Raw genomic sequence first — 19,154 nt, 5'->3', positions numbered from 1 at the left:
ACGCACAGAGCTTTTACATCTATGAAATCTCGAGATAATCTTCTCGATTGTTTTACGTAACCGAGGTATCCGAAATTTCTCTTGAACCTTGGCCATTACCATTCCTATCCTCCTTGTAATACCGTGAAATGAGATCTATGTACGATTTCAGCTGTAAATAACACATCATCTGATAGGTAGAATGGATAATTTCACTGGATACGACCACGAGACTCTAACAGTTCATCTTTATACATCGTAAATCGCTGTTGATTTTCTTCCTCGGCAAAGTTGGACTGTTCGATTGCATGTTGTTGTGCTTTATTAACAAGAAATCTTCCTAGGTTTTCGACCTCAGCGGTTGATATGGCACATATGAACACCTCTTTGTGTTAGCTATATCTTTCGACAAATCTTTCGTCAGTACTGTCGTAAAAATACTTATCTCAACATCAACAGCAAACATGTCTCATTGAATGTTCTTCGCTGCCTGGCTTGCCTGACCTGATTTCGTGACTGAGTTGATACTCTATTGGTACTTCGTGCTCCGTTCCATTCCATTTCTATGCTATTCATAATTCTGGCTCTACTCCCTTGATTGTCAGTTGTAAAAACAGGTAGCCATAAAACATTCTCGACGTTTTTCAAATTCGACTGGCCACAAACTGACGACACTCCTGTTATGGTTAGACCAATGAAATGGAATCGTGTCATGCCGTCCAGCTGACAGTAAAATTACGTACAACCAAATTCAGAGCCATATGAGCAGCCACAAATTGCAATCTTGGGATGGTTAGAGTAGTTTGTGCGAGATTTGGCCACAACTAATGCTTTTCCCTTATTGCTAGAATCACCAAAGGAAGCTAAATGGATCTCGAGGATGGGTTCGTAATTTCTTGGCTCTCTGCATTAAAACGAGACAAACGGTGATAGCTACATCGCACTTCCACTTCGTCGTACGTTTCTCCAATTCTATTCTAACTTAACTCAACAATCTTGAAAAATCATTTTTCCTTCACAGCGGTGATATATAACCTTCAATTGTCTGTGGCTCATTGATTGAACTTCGGAATCAAGTTCAGGGTAGTTGAAGATTCCTAACAATGACTCGCTTCACTATCCAGCCGTGCACAACATTTGAACCCATTTATTTTTTCCAACACCACAGAATGCATGATCGCAGACCTCCCAACATGATTGGCTGTCATTCAAGATTCGTCAGAAAAGTTGGTTATGTCTCACAAATAGATGTATGGTGTCGCTTTGACTAACCTGGCATCTCTCTTTACTTTTACATTCGGAAGGATTGTATCTTCCCCTTTAACACAGTTAAAACATACTCTCTTCTGTACCAATATCTTTTTTCTTTCTTATGCTATCACAATCGCAGTAGAGTTGACTGAATTATGACCTCTGGAAAAGTACAGACATCCCTTAACAACTTAATCTTGACCCTGCGAGCTTTATCCTTTCTTAATTATGTTATTATCAGATTCCTTCACGAAACAGTTCCTTGTTTATTGTTCTAAGGCATTCACCATCTCTTAAAACAACCACTCACGCCAATTTCCATCGGTTATCGCTAGTTTTCCCTTGATCACCTGTAGTTTGCCTGATGTGAAATGAAGAGCCGCATCAAATTTACCAAGACTTTCAAGGGTGTGTCAGGAGGATTCTATTTTTCAACATATATGTTTCTTCTGAAATGCTTCGTGAACTTTGAGCAACATTTCTCCTTTAAAGTGGGCAATTCAAGAATCGTTCGGATGTATGCGCTCACTACTTCTCTGGTGTGCCCTTATCGTTTTATCATGTTACCATCAGTTCCTTAGTCTGCGTACCCTTCTCTTGTAAATGGTAAATAATCAACAAGCTTAAGTATTTTGAGATGAACTAATTCCCTGAGGTAAGAGAAGTTGGTCACATCAACAGATCGGTGGATCAGAGCTTCGTAAAGACCACAGAATAATACCCATAGTCTAGAGTATCGAAAAAACTTGGAGGTTACCACCAACTGAGGTATCTTTGCTGTTGCCGGTATTAGCTGTGCAGACTAGTTTGATCCAGCAGGTTAGGTTAGAGTTAGGGCTTTTATTTTCAGTTGAAGTAAAGTTCAATTTCCTCTTTTTTACCACCCGCTTGCATCTATTGTTTTTAAACTATTATATTACTAGTAAGTAATATTGTGTTTATTTCAAATATAATTCACCGTCCTTATTATACGTTGTCAGTCACTCCTAAATCACGCAACAGAAACGATTATATGGAAACCGGGCATCGATAAATAAAATCCATATCTTTCTTCTTTTAGCAAAAGTTCAATCAATTCTTTGTGTAACCGTGAGTTGTCTCGTTCATACAATTGATTTTCATTTTTCATATAGCATAGGTGAGAAAATTTAACAAACACAATACAAAACTACAACCAGCTTCAATAAGAAAAATTGAGCAGTATCTAGGTAACTGCTGCGAGAGACACATGCCTAACCTTTTTTGCTTCATCGAGAATTTGAATGGCTAATTCACGGGTCGGAGCAAGAATAAGACCGATAGGAAACTGCTTTCGTCGACCAAGATGCTTCATCTGTAAAAACATGCAACAAATTCAACAATGTTACCAAATTTCCTTTTAATAATTTAATACATAGCTATTAAGTAACAAAATTTTATGTTGGTGTTACAAATACTGTATACTCCCAATCAGCGCAACCTTCGATCAAAGCATTGTCATTATCACGAAGCGAAGCAGTGTGACAATTAAGCAAATCAATCCGCCATCTTGGCTTCATCTCTAAACTCATTACGTATTTTGTGCAAATTTTGCGCAAATAATACTCATTCCATGGTTCCAACGATACATGTATTGCAATTGTGTATGTAACTATTCAGTACGATAAACGCTATATGTTCAACAATTTATCTTTTGAACGTTTTTGAAGAGTATGATAGGTCGTTCACTCACGAGAAATCAAAAGCAAGCTTATTTTCATATGAACAGACAACATTGACAATACAATATTTATTTTCATACCCAAGACTTATTCAGACTAACTACAGATTGTGTAGCATAATATTTAGCTATTTAAACGATTAAGTTTTTCTAAACTCAAGCCATCATCAACTTTTTTCTTTTAACACTGTGTTTTTCATATTTTAATTTCTTCGATTACTTGCCCCCCCCCCTTCCCACACATTTTCTTTCAATCTTGTCCACTCGTCTTTTACAATCATATTTCATATCCGCTCTACATTGTACTTGCACATTCACTCTTATCTGATACCTTAACTATGTAAATAAGTAAAATAACAAAATCGCATTGGTATTTAATGCAGTTTGGTTTTAATGCGTATCGTTTATCTCACACTCTGGTCACAGTGCTCTGTGAAGAAAATGAAAAGATGAAAAAAGGCATTATTCTATAAAATCAAACGCTTATGGCTTTTTCAGAAACGATCTGCTCTGATTTGAACTTAAGTTTCATCCTTGAATGCAGAGGAATTGCACATATCAAATGTTTCATTGAATTCATTGCCCATAGTTTTACTCGCATCATGTGTTTAAATGGGTTGTCGTAATGCTTCAAATCATTGAAGCCGACATTATATTGTAACAACTCGAAAGAATAATACATTTAAGCTTTCGAGTTTTTACTAATAATATTGTTTAAGCTAAATCCAGTATATTATAGAGATCAATGATATGGAAGTCCATCCTTCGGTCGTCCGTCTACTTTTATGCAGTATAACTTAGTGCTACTCACAAAAGCTTGACTGCATTCATACAATGTTCTTGCATGTGATGCACAACATATGCACCATTTACAAATTTAAATATGAGCATTTTTGAAAGATATCTTCCGAAGGGGCCTACCAGCTCGATATTCGAGTGCGAATAAGGATTAATTGCCACAATGCTGCGAAAGTGTTAGATAGAAATTTAAGTTTTTAGTTTAAACTAAGTTTTAGATGAAGTAAGTTGTAGAGTAACAAATCTTTAGGAGACTTTTTCTTAGAGTATTTTTCCAAAATCAAATTTTGAAAATTTGGGGATGGGTCTAATCTTTAGCACGAAATCAGTAAGACAGGAAAACAAAAGTAAACAAATGTTGCATTCTCTAGAGTTCATTATCTAAGCATTAAGCGGTAAAGGATGATTGCACGATTAACGGTGATTGGTCAAATACGATAAATAACAGAAAAGATGATTGTCTGACTGTCTTGTCATTAAAAAAATACATAAAAAGTACATACGTCAGGGGGGGACGGAGGTCCATCTTCAAAAATTCGACTCAAAATCGGAATAAGGAATGCAGCAGTCTTTCCAGATCCTGCAAGATGAATAAATTTTCCTCAATTAAATTTCCTTGGCGAACAGAAAAGGGACACGGATATTGTACAAGATTTAGAAAACGGACGCATCCAATTTTAAAACAATTTTTTTTAAATTGGCAATGTCTAGCATAAACTTCTATCCTTTTAATGCATGTAATGCGTTTCCAACACATTCAATTCACTCTTACAACAGATTCACTTAAAAATAACAAAAATTCGCCAATGTATTCATGGCATGAACAACTCAAAAGAAAGTAGTTTAAAAAAGCTAACCTGTCTGAGCGCAGGCCATCAAGTCACGATATCCAGTGATGATCGGTATGGCATATTTTTGAACCGGTGTTGGCTTGGAATATTGACACAGCTGAATGTAAATGAAAAAAAAATACTGTCTACGCATCTACGTCACATCCCGTCTCAAATAATCGCAAGGTTTCCCTTTTTGACGAAATTCTGACCAAAAAATTGGATTTCGACGAAAAAACAGGAATCAAAGAAATCGGAGGAAATTTTCCAATATCTGAGTAATCTGAAGAATCTACGAAAATTTTTTTGTTGTACGTTGTGGAAACACTGAATAATCACGATAACAACTTCTTTTTGAGAATTTCGCGGATAGACTTACTTCAATATTGTGAGTTATAACTTCTCCCAGTTTGGAGCAATCAGAGAACTATATAAAAACGTAGAAAAAACATCAGCAAGAAAGTAAAAATAAAATTTAGTGTTTGGAAAAAATGGTAAGCAATTGACGAGGACGAACGTCCAACAACCTTCAATTTTTGAATTAGTGATGACACAAAACAAAACAACTATTTCGACATAAAATGTTGATAAGCTAGCAAAAAGAGAAAACCTATTTCTAAAACGCGGTGGTGATGACTAAGTAGTTGATGATTGTGTAGCAAACATGTTCGTGCAATATGAGTGGGATCCTAGTATACAAGAGGTAGCACTTTTTTCAGCAAATATAACCGGGTATGAATTAACAAGCTATACACAAAGCAAAATGCACAGGTGCAACGTCTTGCAAAATTTATATATTCTAACAACATTTTCAATATGATCTGGGCATTTATCTCCGGTCGCCTCCACGGGAATATCTTCGTATTTGTCAAAATTGATACCGGTGTTGCAGCCAGCATACAGTTCTCTGAAAGTTAAAATAAACATTTAGAAGAGAGATTAACACGCGTTTCAGTCGCATGTATACTATCACAGAGAGCAAATCGGCGTGCAAGATCGATCTTGCAAAATTGATTTCATGTGAATGTAGCACATTTCAGCTGTTTTTATTGAACACTTCATTTTCAAAAAATCTTCAAATTGCGCGCAAAAAAAGGAGAACAACAAATTTGTTACATATTAGTTCATGTGACAATAATCCACAATGTTGTTTTTGCTTGGTTGATTTTCCACGATTAGTTAATAAGTCACAAACTCCCAAACAAAGAACAGAGAGCGCAACTTGTAAAGAATGCTTGCAATTACGGCATTCCAGATTTTAGAAAAAAATCATGCAAGAATTCAAATTGTAAATACACGCAAGACAAAATAACACATTTCCAAACTTGGATGAAGTGAAGGAATTTAAAATGTTTTTAACTGAATTTTTTTCTATTTTGAAAAGATGTATCAATAAAATGTGTTCTTTTCTCCAGAGTAGTTATTAATTGCGTTCTTTCTTCACCACAAAAATGCTCAATTTAAACTCTACTTCCAGTTTTACAATTACCTTTACAATTACTTTAAAACAAAGCTTTACAACTGTTTTAATTTATGGTTTGAGAACAAATCCATCTATGGAAAATGGGAACAAGCAATTTCTTGACATGGTACATATAAGTGCTTCAAAAAACTAAACTTTCTATCATCACAAATGATCCATTTTTTACCAAACCAATGAGTGACAGTTGTTAGCATCCTAGGAAGCTGCGCTACGTAAATGAAGGTGTCTAAAGCTAACTGCAAACCATAGTCAAAAAAACTAATTCACACATAAGAAAAGCATAAAATTTAAATTTATCCGATAAAAAATTGCAATCTTTACTGACTAGAATTTCTTAGAAATTAGCAATTTCTTCGCGCATCAATAAAATTTCCACAATAGATTAAGATCTTGCCCCGCTATGCTTAACATGAACGAATTCAGTTTATGAGAACTAACATTTCAAAAATTCCAAAAATGATAATTATAAACCTCATTTTAACTTTCCTTTTCCCTTGGCAGACTTTTTCAAAACCGAATGAGTCACAGGTATTTTTCATACTGAATTTAGCTATTAAAAGATCTTTAAGTACCTTTCCAAGCGTTCATTGGGTGGTAATAGCTTGCCCCAATCTTCCGCAGAGGGCAACGACATCCAAGGATCTACAATGTTACAGTCAAAAACATATTTATATGCACGAGACGTGTATGTTTTTCTACATAGATACAATGAATGTTAAAAAGTGACGATACTTTGTTTCAAACGACGATGTTTCGTACTTTTGGGCGAAAAATGTCTCATGAAGATTACGTAGCTCACTGCTAGGTTTTATAATACTACATGATTTTTACCAGATGCTTGTTCGACATTAGAAAAGCCGATTGGCCAATGATGTTTATATGAGCGTCTGATTATTTGATAAAAGCAGCATTATTTCATCGTTAAGACTTACACCACGCCAGAGTGAAAACAATGAAGCCTACGTTTTCCCTATCCGCTAGAACTATGGTACGGTCTCAATAGTGCTTACATTTCGTTTACATCAGCAACAATAATGCCTCGTTAACACACGTAATTTTCCACAAATTTACCCCATTCTTGTTATTTACGAGTTTTTCGAAAAGCAAGCAAAGGATTCTAGTGAACCCGACTTTTTTGAAAATTAGCCCTAAAATGCAAACCTCAAAAACAGAACCACCATATGGCGTAGTGTGTACGTCCCACAATCTAAAAGCTCACTCACCCTCACAATCACTGAGCAGGGCTTCAAAATCAGCTCACAGTTATGTGCTCGAAGAGAACAATTTCATAGCCATGATTGTATGATTCTAGCGAAAATCTTGCCATCGATGAAAAAACGACTTTGTCATTGATTAGAGAGAGGGCAATTTTCATGTCGCACTCAATGATTGTGAGTGAGCTTTTAGAATACGAGAATAAATGGATACTATTATAACATTTTATACCTTTGGGAGAGTCGTAATTTCTGTCCCTATAACCACTACCACGTTTTCCATAACCACCGCCATAGTTATTTCTATTATTGCCACCAAAGTTATTGTATTGATTATATCCATAACTTCCCCCACCGTAACTGTTGCCATAACTATTGCTACGGGAATAACCTATAACATAAAATAAGACACTGATTAAACGAACTTTTAGCTTACGACCACTAACTTCCTCGGGGCATTCAAGTAATGGATCGAGGCATCGGTAGTCAGGGAATTCGGCAAAGAGAATACAGCAATTATTCGCTACTTTGACTTCGAACGATTTGTGTAGTAAACATAGTCATTTCGCAGGAGTTATGATACCGTGATTCTTGACTGACTTTTGGAGTGAATGAAACACTCGAAAGTTCAACTTTGTCTGTATCGATTGGTCCATTCATAACAATTGTGCAATCTAGTTGGTCTAAGTTTCAATCCAGTGACAGCTTGCATTTTCGGTCATTGTATAGTCCAAAGAATTTGCATGACTTTTGGCTGCTTTTGCAGCGAGATTGTGCGGGAATTTATGCCGGCAGAATTAAGTTTTTCAAAGCATTTTACTCAACAATGCGTCGGAGTTACATATATTGTCGAGAACTCCATAAAGTCAGCGCATTTATATTGTTAATATAAGCTTCGTTTATTTAGAAATTGTGAAGCGATATTACCAAAGTTTGTGTTGATTCACACCATACCTACGTACGTAACTGTTTTGTTAATTTATGTCGCGTATTGGTCAAGTTTTAAGTTTAAGTGGCTGAACCTAAATAGCTAAAGTTCACGATTTTTGTAGGCTATATTTGAGTTGGGTAATAGAATAATAAAAGAAAAATAAAGCATGAAGAATAACTTTCAAAAACGTCCTTACACTCCCTTCCTGAGATGGTACCTAGTGTAAATTTCTTTGTCATACGTACCTCTTCCACCACTTCTTCCTCCGTAATAGCTGTCTCTGCTAAAAAATTCAGCTGAACGTTGTTGTGTGCCTCCACCTCCTCCACGAAGATGAGGAGGGATGTAAGCTACATAAAAAAGAACAATATTTTTCACAAGCTGACACGTCACCTTATTAGATACTGCACAGAAAAGCAAGGTTGAGATTTTTTTGTGAAATAAAATATAATAACTTCAACAGTCCTCACCACAAAATAACTTAAAGGGTGGTGTTTCGACGTTCATCACCATGAATGACAATCAAATACATACATTTTGTCCGGGTGATACTTAATGCAAACTATTACTCAGCTTAACTAACATGCCATTGTAAGACATGCAAATGGATATATACAAAATATACTAAAAAGTATATAAGCTAAAAACTGTTTAGATTTAATGCAATGTTTCCTTAATGACTGAAATCAAATACACTTGATAATGCAATTAAATAAAAAAAAGTCATTTATTTTACATTATCAACCTTTATAGTTAAACTAAATTCCAAACCATTTTCATCAAGGCAAATAAAAATTCTCCCACCATACAGTTATAGTTTAAAGTAAGAAATTTTTCATAATAAAGACAATTGGCAAACTTTTCATAATTTCGAAAATCCGACAAGGAAACCTTTCCATGATAATTTTGTGCTAAGTCGTAGATAATATTACCATAATTTCTAATTAGCAGCAATTTTTAGCGTTGTCATTGGAACAATAATCATAATTTTATTTGGTTTTTGAATTTTCATCTTTGTATAAGAAATCATCAGACAAAGCTGAGCAAAACTTATATATTACGAACATAAATACAGAGATTAAATTACAGTGACAAATTGGACCAAGAGTACTTACACTGTGAGAAACGATACGTACAATACAGATGTAAACAATGGTGGATATGATCACAAAGAGTAGTGGGGTGCTTAAAATAACTCAAGTGGGATGGAAGCGCTTTGGACAATCACTGTGAGTGCGAGTTAAGAGATTGGTAGACTTTCAAGATTTATTAAGCTATGTAAGCTGATAAATTAATATGAAATAAGATGGTAGATATGGCAGGGCGTGATGACTGTTTTCATGTCAAAGACAACACTCTCAAGTGTTCAGAGACATTGATATGAAGATGGCAAGTGGGTAGACCAACAAATGTATGACATGGTACAGCATCGACACTTGAAGTGATAAACAAGAAATTTCATAATGGACTTCTAAGGCCATGCACCTCAACAAATTTACATTCTTTAAATTGGCAGGTTTTAAATGTTAATAAACATCATTGCGATTCCCAACAACCTCAAATCAAACCAGAGGAATGAAAAAACTAAGCATAAGAAGGCAACTTTTGACAATAATGTTAGCACATTAAATTGAATAGGACCTAATTTATAATTATGACATGTTTAGAAATCCCACATCAGATGTTTAGTTTTCATGGTTATAGTTGATTATTTTATATAAACTTTTTATTTTGAAATTGCTATAAAAGCTTGGGTAGTCCAGGAGGACTACAGGGACGTGCTGGACAAGACTCTACCACATTCTCCATATTTTGTCGAATATGACAGACATAAATTCTTCATTTTTATCAAAAGAAAAGCTATGAAGTATAACAATAAACTCTTACGAAAAGAGTAGTGTTCAGGAAGGCATAATTTAAGTTTTTAACAAGTAAATAGTTATGTCACAACCATACGAGTGAAAACTAAAGATTCGGTATAAGCTTAATAATTATTGCTCAAAAAGTTGAGAAACTATTTTAGTTATTCAATACGCACATGAACATGCTGACCATTTATGAAACATGAGTGTGAAAGAACAGCTTTGATTCTTTTTTAATAAGGATAGTGGTTGGGTAATATTGCACTATAGTGCAAACATGAGAAAACTGGCTCTGCATGTTTTTCAAAATAAACAGCAGTTTGTAAAACCACAGTCAACAGCAAGCAATGGTTTTCCAAAGAATTCAATATGGCATATCATATATATGTGAATAATAGCTCCCCAATTATCAATTGCCCAAATATCCTTATCAACTTCCTTGATTTAAAATTGGAATGGTAACTCTCCTACAACATATCTTAGAATCCTATATTAGCTTAACCTATTTTTTAAATTGTTTGAGTTTCTACAATTTCTTTCAAGATTCCAAAATGGTGAAAATGTTGTAGAATAAGTCAATAAGACATATACTTTGCCACAATAGCTACATACTTTATATCATAATCAGCCAAGACACTTGTAATTAATTAAACTACGCAAATTAGTAGGCTTCATATACTGCAGGGTTTACTACATTTACTAGCATTGCATAATCAGCCTAGAACACCAATGGAATTGCCAGATCAAAGTCCCTATCAATATTTCATGCCACAAAGCAATATGAGAAATAAAAAGGTTATTATTTCTATAGCTAATTACGTATGTAGTGGGTAATAGTAAAACAGCACGTCACGCATGCTTTAAAGACTATTTTTCAGTAACAAAAACCTAAAAGTGCAGATTTATTATAAATAGAGTAAACCATAACTTACTGCTTTGTGAAGTCCTTTGAGTGCCAGCGTTCCGACTTTGCAAATCACCGGCTTTCAAGTCTAGGCCAGCAAACTAAGAAAAACACGAACGTATATGTATAATACTTTTTTAAACAGTATTATCTGTTAAAAAGGGCATCGTCAAGTAAAACACAAATGTACATGCCCAGGCAATGAACGCGCGCTAACAGGATTATTTTTGGCAATGGCAAAGCAAGTTTGATATTTACAATCAACAGAAAATTCCCGATAAAAAGTCCGCTTAAAGAAAGACTATATTACTAACATACTTGCCGATCTAGACTTCGATTATTTTCTGGGGCTCCATAACTCATAACTGAAATGATATTTGATTTTAAATAAGTAGGATTTCTTCTGGTGGCGTTTGCTAAGTAAAAGTGAAAACTGTTTTATTGTCTAAGTGAGCCTTCAGGCAGCAATCCATCGGTCACAGTGAAAAATGGAGTACTTCAAGTAGGCAATCGTGGAATTCTGGAGCCGGTTGCACGAAGCCTGGATAGCGCTATCCATTCGATAGCGAAAATTTTCAAACGTGTAAAAAAGGTGTTTATATTTTTCTTATGACAAACAAATTTTGTAATCTTCGAAAAAATATTTTATATCCATGATTTCACATATCAAATCGTATATATTTCTCCTCCAAGAGATTTTGTGAACGTTCAGAAAAATTTGCTATCCAGAGGGTAACACTATCCAGAGGATAACTCTATCCCCTGATGTCTTCGAAGAAAGTCAATTTTGTTCAAGACTGTTCAAATTGGAAGTCCTAAAATTATCGACGTTTCAACAGTAAATTTAAAATAAACATGTTTCAAAATCTCATAATGCCATCTTCAAAATTTAAGAAAGGTATTATGTATGTGATATGTGAAGTGCTTCTTTGATTTTGAGGGCGAATGTAGTATCTGCAGTGTCGATGATTTTGAAGCAAGAGCACAGTATAGTGAATATACAGTAGAGACACTCTATTGAATTTTTTCGTGCCACACGTATCTTATTACGCATGTAATTACCAAAGTAGAAGCCAGTCAATCACTTTTTTTTGAACAATAGGAATGAAGAAATGGCTAACGGCAGCCAGTAGTCTAATTAAATATACAGCAGCCAATTGCACATGTAGTGGACCTACTGTATACTCCTATACTGTGGCAAGAGGGTGAATAGTAAGTCTTACATGAAGGTGATTTTAAAAGGTCTCGATAGATATGTGAGTTTTTGTCAGTTGTGGCTTGTTCCCTGATTCTGGTGGACAAGTCTGTCTGTGAGTGTGCGTATTAATCAAGTTTTGTATGAAAAAAACGCACACTCATAGACAGAGCATACAAAATTAACAACGCCGACAATGGCTTTCAACAAGACCTAAAGAACATCACATCTATTTTATTACGCAACTCTCTCCCACTACACTTCATTAACAAAACTGTTAAACGATATCTCCAAGACAAAAAAAATGCTAACTGCAAAGCAACACTAAAACGTCTGATATAACAACCGATACCAACAACAACGAGCAGCCCATAAAAACTCTTTACTTTAAACCAGGCTCGTAACCAGAGGGTGCAACCTCCCCCCATAACTAAAAAATGTCCGCTTTTCTAAGCTAGCTCGCTTTACAGAAATAAAAGAACAATGAACAATCTAAATTGCCTTTTACATTTTTGAAAATGAAAACGATCATATCTTTATGTTTTAGAACCTGTTAGTTTCCCGGTAGCTTCAAATAAAAAGTGCACTAGTACTAGAGCATGCGCTAAAATAAACACAATCATGCGGCCATGTTGATGCCATTATTTCATAGCGAGCATAAGTTATATCGAGCATGTAATTTATCATGGGACGTCGTGAGGAAAGAGAACGCAAAAAAAGAAAGGTAGCCAAATCATGCAAAAGTATTCATGGTTTCTTTCACCCAAAGCAACAGAAAGATGGTCAGTAACTCAGTAACTGTATTTGCATTACTGCATATAAAAATTTTTTTCGAGTGTTAATCATTTAAACTAATTTAAATGTCAGATACTGAGGAAAATTTACCCGAGAAAAATTTGCCCTCAATCAAAATCTGCCAAGAAACTCATACCAGCTCCCAAGCACATCTTATTAGTGAGATACAAGAAAAAAGTAAAGATATCTATTATCCTCAAAGTAGGTTGAAGAATTTCTCATGCTGATGGTTATATAGTTTAATTTACTATGCCTAATAGTTCATTTTTAACATCTGTCACTTACTACATGTCATTATATAATTATGTTTTAAATTGTAGGGATGGCATGTTCTGATATTGGTAGAATAGCCAATGGATCAAAAGAGGATATCCAAAAAGCAATAGATAATCTCACTTCGGGCGAGAAGTACAATTTTCTTAGAACTGCCACCTGAGGGTTATAATTTCACTATTTCAACTTGAGCTTTTATATTTTAATAAACCACCAATGGCTCCGCTACAGCATACATTTGGATGGTCTTTTTTGCATATTTTGTACTTTGTTTTCGTAAGGACAAAACAAATGAAGGAAGTTTTGTTGTAAAATTATTTTCAAATTGGCATAGACAGCATGAAAAATGCAGAGATCATGAAAATCTTGCTTACCATAATCATGCACGAAATATGGGGGATGAAATGATCAGGGGCGGATCTAGAGTATGTCAAATCCGTCGCGCGACTGATGTTTGAAATTCAAAAATTACCTATTCATATTAATTAAAAATTCATTAATTATTCTTACTTTCTTATCGCATTTACTTTGTGATAAAAATACCGCATTATTTATTATCGAAAACTAATGACTAATCCAATGAATATCTCGTTGGTAACCAGATCAGTTGAATTTTAATTGACCTGAAATAACCGACTGATAAGCGGGGTGGCTTGACTGGTTCGACGGATAAAGGAGTCTATGAACGTCAAAAACGCTTATTTTATTGGTCAATAGCCAGATCAGTGGACACTCTGGAATGGTCTCGACTGATAATAAGGGTGGCCGGACGTATAAGGGAGTCCAATTGCTATCTTACAATTGGTTCATTTGAATTTTTGCTTTATTGTGATTGGTTTGACGGATTTCGACTGATAGCCAACTGAACTAACATAGTCAAGCTCACTGTCTGAATTGAATGTTTGATCGTTTCATAGTAATTTTTATAAGCATGATAGAAACTAAACTACAATCCGACGGAATTTATGGAAATCTTTTACAAATTCATATATTGACATGAATGCTGCTGTCCAAACTGCGAATTTTTTCAAGAGAGTGAAAAATTTATGGATAAATTTTAAATGCTTGGCAAAGACGATCTCGCGAGCGACATTTCAGTCATTGATTTTCAAAAGAAAGCCAACATTGTTTTGAGTTTTATCAGCAGAAATTTACATCCAAAATTGTAAGTAAAGGACAAGTGAAGTGTATGCATGAATGTAATATATCAAAATCAATTATGCGAGTGTGTGATGCGATTTATGTCAATATGGCGTAAGGTAAGCAGATCGATGCTTCTAAAATTGTTGTTGACGAAGGACTTTTAGCTATGATTTCTTTAGTGCTTGGGGAATCATGGCCGTTATACGGCAGCGAAATCCTACATTCCTGCAAATATATTTCAATGGACAAAAAATCTGTGGCCATAAGGCGCCATACTATTATTTACTTTATCATAAACAAATGTTTGGGGCTTTTCAGTTTATGATCATTGGTCATTCAATCATTGGACAGTTATACTACATATTGTTTAAGATTTGAGAAAACTGACATTGATTACACGAGAAGCTGTTTACTATAACCTGTGATTTTGAGTCTTCTGATCCATGAAGCTTTTTATTTTGACAATTTAACTGAAATGGTATTACACATACATGAAATGTTGTCCCATGTCACATATTGTCCCCTTTTCTAACTGAACACCTCACGTAGAGATGTAAAGGTGTGTTAATCTATGGCTCATACCAGATTGTTTGCCATAAATTCCAAAGGGCTGTTGATGTATGAAAAGCATTTTCTATAAAGTAAAAATGTCAAGATTTCTATGTATGCAGATAAACCTTGAAATTTGGCAAAACAGCAAAGTATTTTTCATGATCAGTAGGTAATTTTTCTGATGATCATTATAATTTCCAAACTAAATTATTTCAGATTTACATTTAAACGAGCTTTGATCATATGAAAAGATATTTATCATAACCAGTAAGCATGACCCATGAACCAATTTTAACATTTATGTAATTATATAATTAAAGACATGTTGGTTACATTCTGTTTGTATTTGCAAATACAATGCTACTAGTGATTGCTATATAGCGCACCTTGCATATACTTACAGGAGATAATAGTCTAGTGAAATGCCTAATAAACATTTATGGCATTAAGCTGTCCTTAACTGCAAATTTTCACTCTGATAATTTTTGCTTAACCTTTGGCAGAAAAAAATTTTGAGTTTTTTCTCAAAAGGTGAATTTGCTGGCACTGATGTGGAGATGGGTAAAGGGTTACCATAAACGTGCATGGTTTGAAGTCTGAGCTTTTCATATCTATGAACTGTCACTTGTAGTACCAAATTTCTTACTTAACTAAACTCATTACATAGAGGTTTGAATGGGGGTCTCTAGGGTGGTCTATTCCTGACAACTTGGTAGAAATTTTTAAAGACTATATCTGTTTTTGAATAGCATTATTGTAAAATAAATTTTACGTTCCTAGACATGCTAATGGCCATATATTTGGCATGATAATGAGCCTAAATATTTGGCAAAACATTCAAGTATTGTTCATTTCATTTTTTTTTTTTGAAAAAAACGTAAGCAAAATGTGTTTTTTTTTACGCAAAAACGATGCCCACAAATACATTTTGTATTGCTCTAAAACGCTGAAAATGGCATTTTCAAGGCTCTGAAATTCAAAATTTCTCAGGGGAGAATGCCTCAGACCCCCCCAGGTGCGGAGCGCCTTCGGCGTTTTATGACTGATGTTTGAAAAATCCTAGATCCGCCCCTGGAAATGATTTACGGTCATAAACACTCTGAAGCAACTGTGCCTTTCTGTTGGACAAAAAGAAGGATGAGAACATCAAACGAAGTAGACATATCCTGAAGAGTGTGTTTGAAGCGATGTTATACTGTGTGAAACAATGCATAGCTCTTCGAACATCAAATGAAGACATTACATGCCCTGATAATCACAGAAACTTTCTAGAACTTTTAAAACTATTGGCAAAATATGACGATGTATTAAAAATGCAACTCTTCTTTCCTCAAATGAAGAATGCTAAATACACATCCCTTTTAGTTCAAAATAAAATGATAGACATTTTGGCAAACGATATTGTTCGTAAAAACATAATTGATGAGATTAAAGAGGCACAATTTTTTGTCATAAGTGCAGAGAAGTTACAAGCCACAATGTCGAGCAAGTTTCATTGTGTATTTGTTATGTTGAGAAAAGTACAGAAGACATCGTTGAAGCATTTATTTCTTTTGTGAGGCTAGAAAGAATAACTGGAGAGAGAATCGCGTCAGAAATTAAGAAAGCGCTTGTAGATCTTGGTCTTTAACTACAAAGCCTAAGTGGTCACTGGTCAGGGCTATGATGGGACTAGCAACATGTCTTCGTCTAATGTTACAGTTCAAGCAGTTATCAAGAGAGATAAACCTTTGGCAACTTACGTCCACTGCAGTGGTCATTCACTGAATTTAGTGTTAAGTCATTCGTCGCCTGTACGCAATGTCCTCGATTTAATGAAAAACTGTTGCCATTCCTCGCGAATTTAAAAAGGTTTTTCATCGAAAAGCATTTTTGCTATAATTGTGTTTCGAAAAAGTTTTCTGACGTGTCTAACATATCGTTCAGAGAACGTTCTCATAAACAATAAATCAACACAGCACGCTTATGACTTGTATTAGATTACATTTGAAAGGAAACGCTTTGCGTTGAGCATTGTAAATACAATGTAAATCGCAAGACCTTTGTATTTTTTTTCATAGTTTGACACGTATCATATTTCACTTTATGTAAAATAACTAAATTTGTAAATCCATAAAAATAGTATTTGTATTTTGTACAATATTCGAAAGCAAAATAAATTCATTTGCTTTGAGCGTTTGACTTCACCAACTGTGTACTGTGAGTCTGTATGAGTAAAGCGAACAATGTAGAAGCAATGTAAATAATACCGAATTGGACTATATACCAGACAATACATTCTAGTAAGTACAAGTTGCTAATACCGGTCGCTGGAACGAGATATAATTGATATTTGTGATCGCTTGCTAGCCTGCCATATTTTACGCCAGACACGCGAGATTTTACCCCAGACACGCGTGTTTAATGTTTCGAGATTCTCTCGTGGAGTAATAATAGATTGACTACACACGCGCGTCTGGGGTAAAATCACGGCTTCAAAAAATTATTAGGGTTTTGTATTGCAGGTGGCGTTCCATGTATTTTACTTAAATGTGTCTAACTGCCGTTGTCACGGTGAGGCAAAATTATTTACGGGCGCCTTCTTGAAAGGTGGCAAAAAGGCGATACCCTTAATAAAATCTAATTAAAATGTCAGTTTTAAATAAAGAATTCTGTCAAAATTTTGGAAGCAAACCTAAACTATCACCTCCACCACTTATGTATCAACGTAGGAGAAGCATGTTTTAGACCCAAGTCTTGTCAGTTTTAATAAATCGTGGTTAAATCGTGCGGAACTTAACTTTTCGAAGGATAGCAACGCATCTTTTCATAAATTTTTCCTTGAACATTAAAGCTTGGTAAGAAATTGATCATTACCACTAAAGAATTTTTTGTTAACAAACTTTTAAAGAGGCACATTATTATGCATAGGCCTAAGATGAATGTAAAAATTGCAGAACAAACATTTAGCAGCTACAGCTATGTTACAGATGCCATCAACAGGGGCGTAACTGTTGGGGGTGTGTGGGGGGGTGATATCCTCCCAATTGCTGAAAACAGTGTTTTTGCAGGGCATATTGCCGTCAAGTGGCAGGGCAGTGTTCAGGAAGTAGAAAAATTGCCATACCATCGAAAACAACTAAATGATTACTAAGTGGAAATAACAAACCTTCATTTTTGACAATGTTGGCTTAATTCTACAGTGCAATGTGTCTGTGAGATGTGTAAGATGAAGTAATTGATTCCGCTGGATACAATGATTGCAAATGTTAAAAAAATGCTTATGCTAATTTTTGCATTGTCGAATGCTGTGAAGCGAGCTTCAATCCAATAATTTCATCAAATTCTATGCGGTTTTGTATATTTGGGCAAGAAAGACTACTTTTCAATGGAAGGTCAGTTATATTTCCCGAAGTTTGTAGGCCCACAATTACCGAAGGAGAGTTGTGAGTTCATAGTATGCTGTCATAATTTTGATGTTTACTCAGATACATTTCTAATTTAATTGAAATTTCTCAAGAGGGAGGCGCAACTAGAATTAAAGATGATAACGTTCAGGAGCCCCGCGCAAAAAAACCAAAACCTCAAAGCACGCGAATTTATAAACGAAAGTTTAAATGTAAAGATTGTGGTTCAGAAATGAATGCTGATAATTTTTTGAAGCACAACTCAAATAAACACAATGGCATGTCAAAATCCCAAGATGTTGTAGAAGCATCACAAACAACGCTTCATTTTTCTAAGTTTAGTAAAATGTCACTTACTTATATCTGTACATAGTAAATAGAATGAAAATCTTTAGCATGCCTTATAGATCTCTTAGAACATTGCTCGTTAGTTCTGTACAAGTGCCGTTCAATTGATGTGAAATAATTGATAATTCGTGTTGCACAAAACTTTGTTATTCTGCTCTGTTGCAACAGCAATTATTTCTGTTATTGTGAAGGCCACTCATACCATAAAGTTTCAATGTATTCTTATTTATTTTAGATACTTTCAACTGCCCCTGTTACAGTATATATATATATACCTAATTTTAAAGAAGTTAACACGCTGTAAGTTGGCTACAGTACGGCCAGAGGCGTAGCCAGTGTATTTTCCGCCAGGGGGCAAATTGTAAAATTGGCGCCCCCTCCTGCGTGTTTAATCGTATTTTCTTTTACAATAACATTGTATACCTTACTGTATACGGAAAAACAGTTCACATTTCAATGGACCATTATTTTTAAAGAAGAAGCAATATTATACAATTTATTGCATATGACT

General features: G+C 34.9%; 1 protein-coding gene across 1 annotated transcript in view; it reads right to left on the bottom strand.

Annotated features, from left to right (window-relative positions):
* Positions 1-11,398, bottom strand: part of LOC124446009 (putative ATP-dependent RNA helicase Pl10) — a 28,710-nt gene extending 17,312 nt beyond the window's left edge. Inside the window, exons 1-10 of the mRNA XM_046996798.1 lie at positions 11,270-11,398; positions 10,980-11,052; positions 8,431-8,535; positions 7,487-7,645; positions 6,613-6,682; positions 5,365-5,464; positions 4,937-4,984; positions 4,585-4,675; positions 4,231-4,307; positions 2,468-2,563 (exon numbers count right to left, since the gene is read on the bottom strand). Coding sequence (XP_046852754.1) covers positions 2,468-2,563; positions 4,231-4,307; positions 4,585-4,675; positions 4,937-4,984; positions 5,365-5,464; positions 6,613-6,682; positions 7,487-7,645; positions 8,431-8,535; positions 10,980-11,052; positions 11,270-11,314 — 864 coding nt within the window. The 5' untranslated portion in view covers positions 11,315-11,398. The remainder of the gene's footprint in view (positions 1-2,467; positions 2,564-4,230; positions 4,308-4,584; positions 4,676-4,936; positions 4,985-5,364; positions 5,465-6,612; positions 6,683-7,486; positions 7,646-8,430; positions 8,536-10,979; positions 11,053-11,269) is intronic.
* Between the last annotated feature and the right edge of the window lie 7,756 nt (positions 11,399-19,154).

The sequence above is a fragment of the Xenia sp. Carnegie-2017 genome, unplaced genomic scaffold (genome assembly GCF_021976095.1).
Source record: "Xenia sp. Carnegie-2017 unplaced genomic scaffold, XeniaSp_v1 HiC_scaffold_22, whole genome shotgun sequence".
NCBI classification, from domain to species: Eukaryota; Metazoa; Cnidaria; class Anthozoa; order Malacalcyonacea; family Xeniidae; genus Xenia; species Xenia sp. Carnegie-2017.
This window is presented reverse-complemented; position numbering and strand designations above follow the sequence as displayed.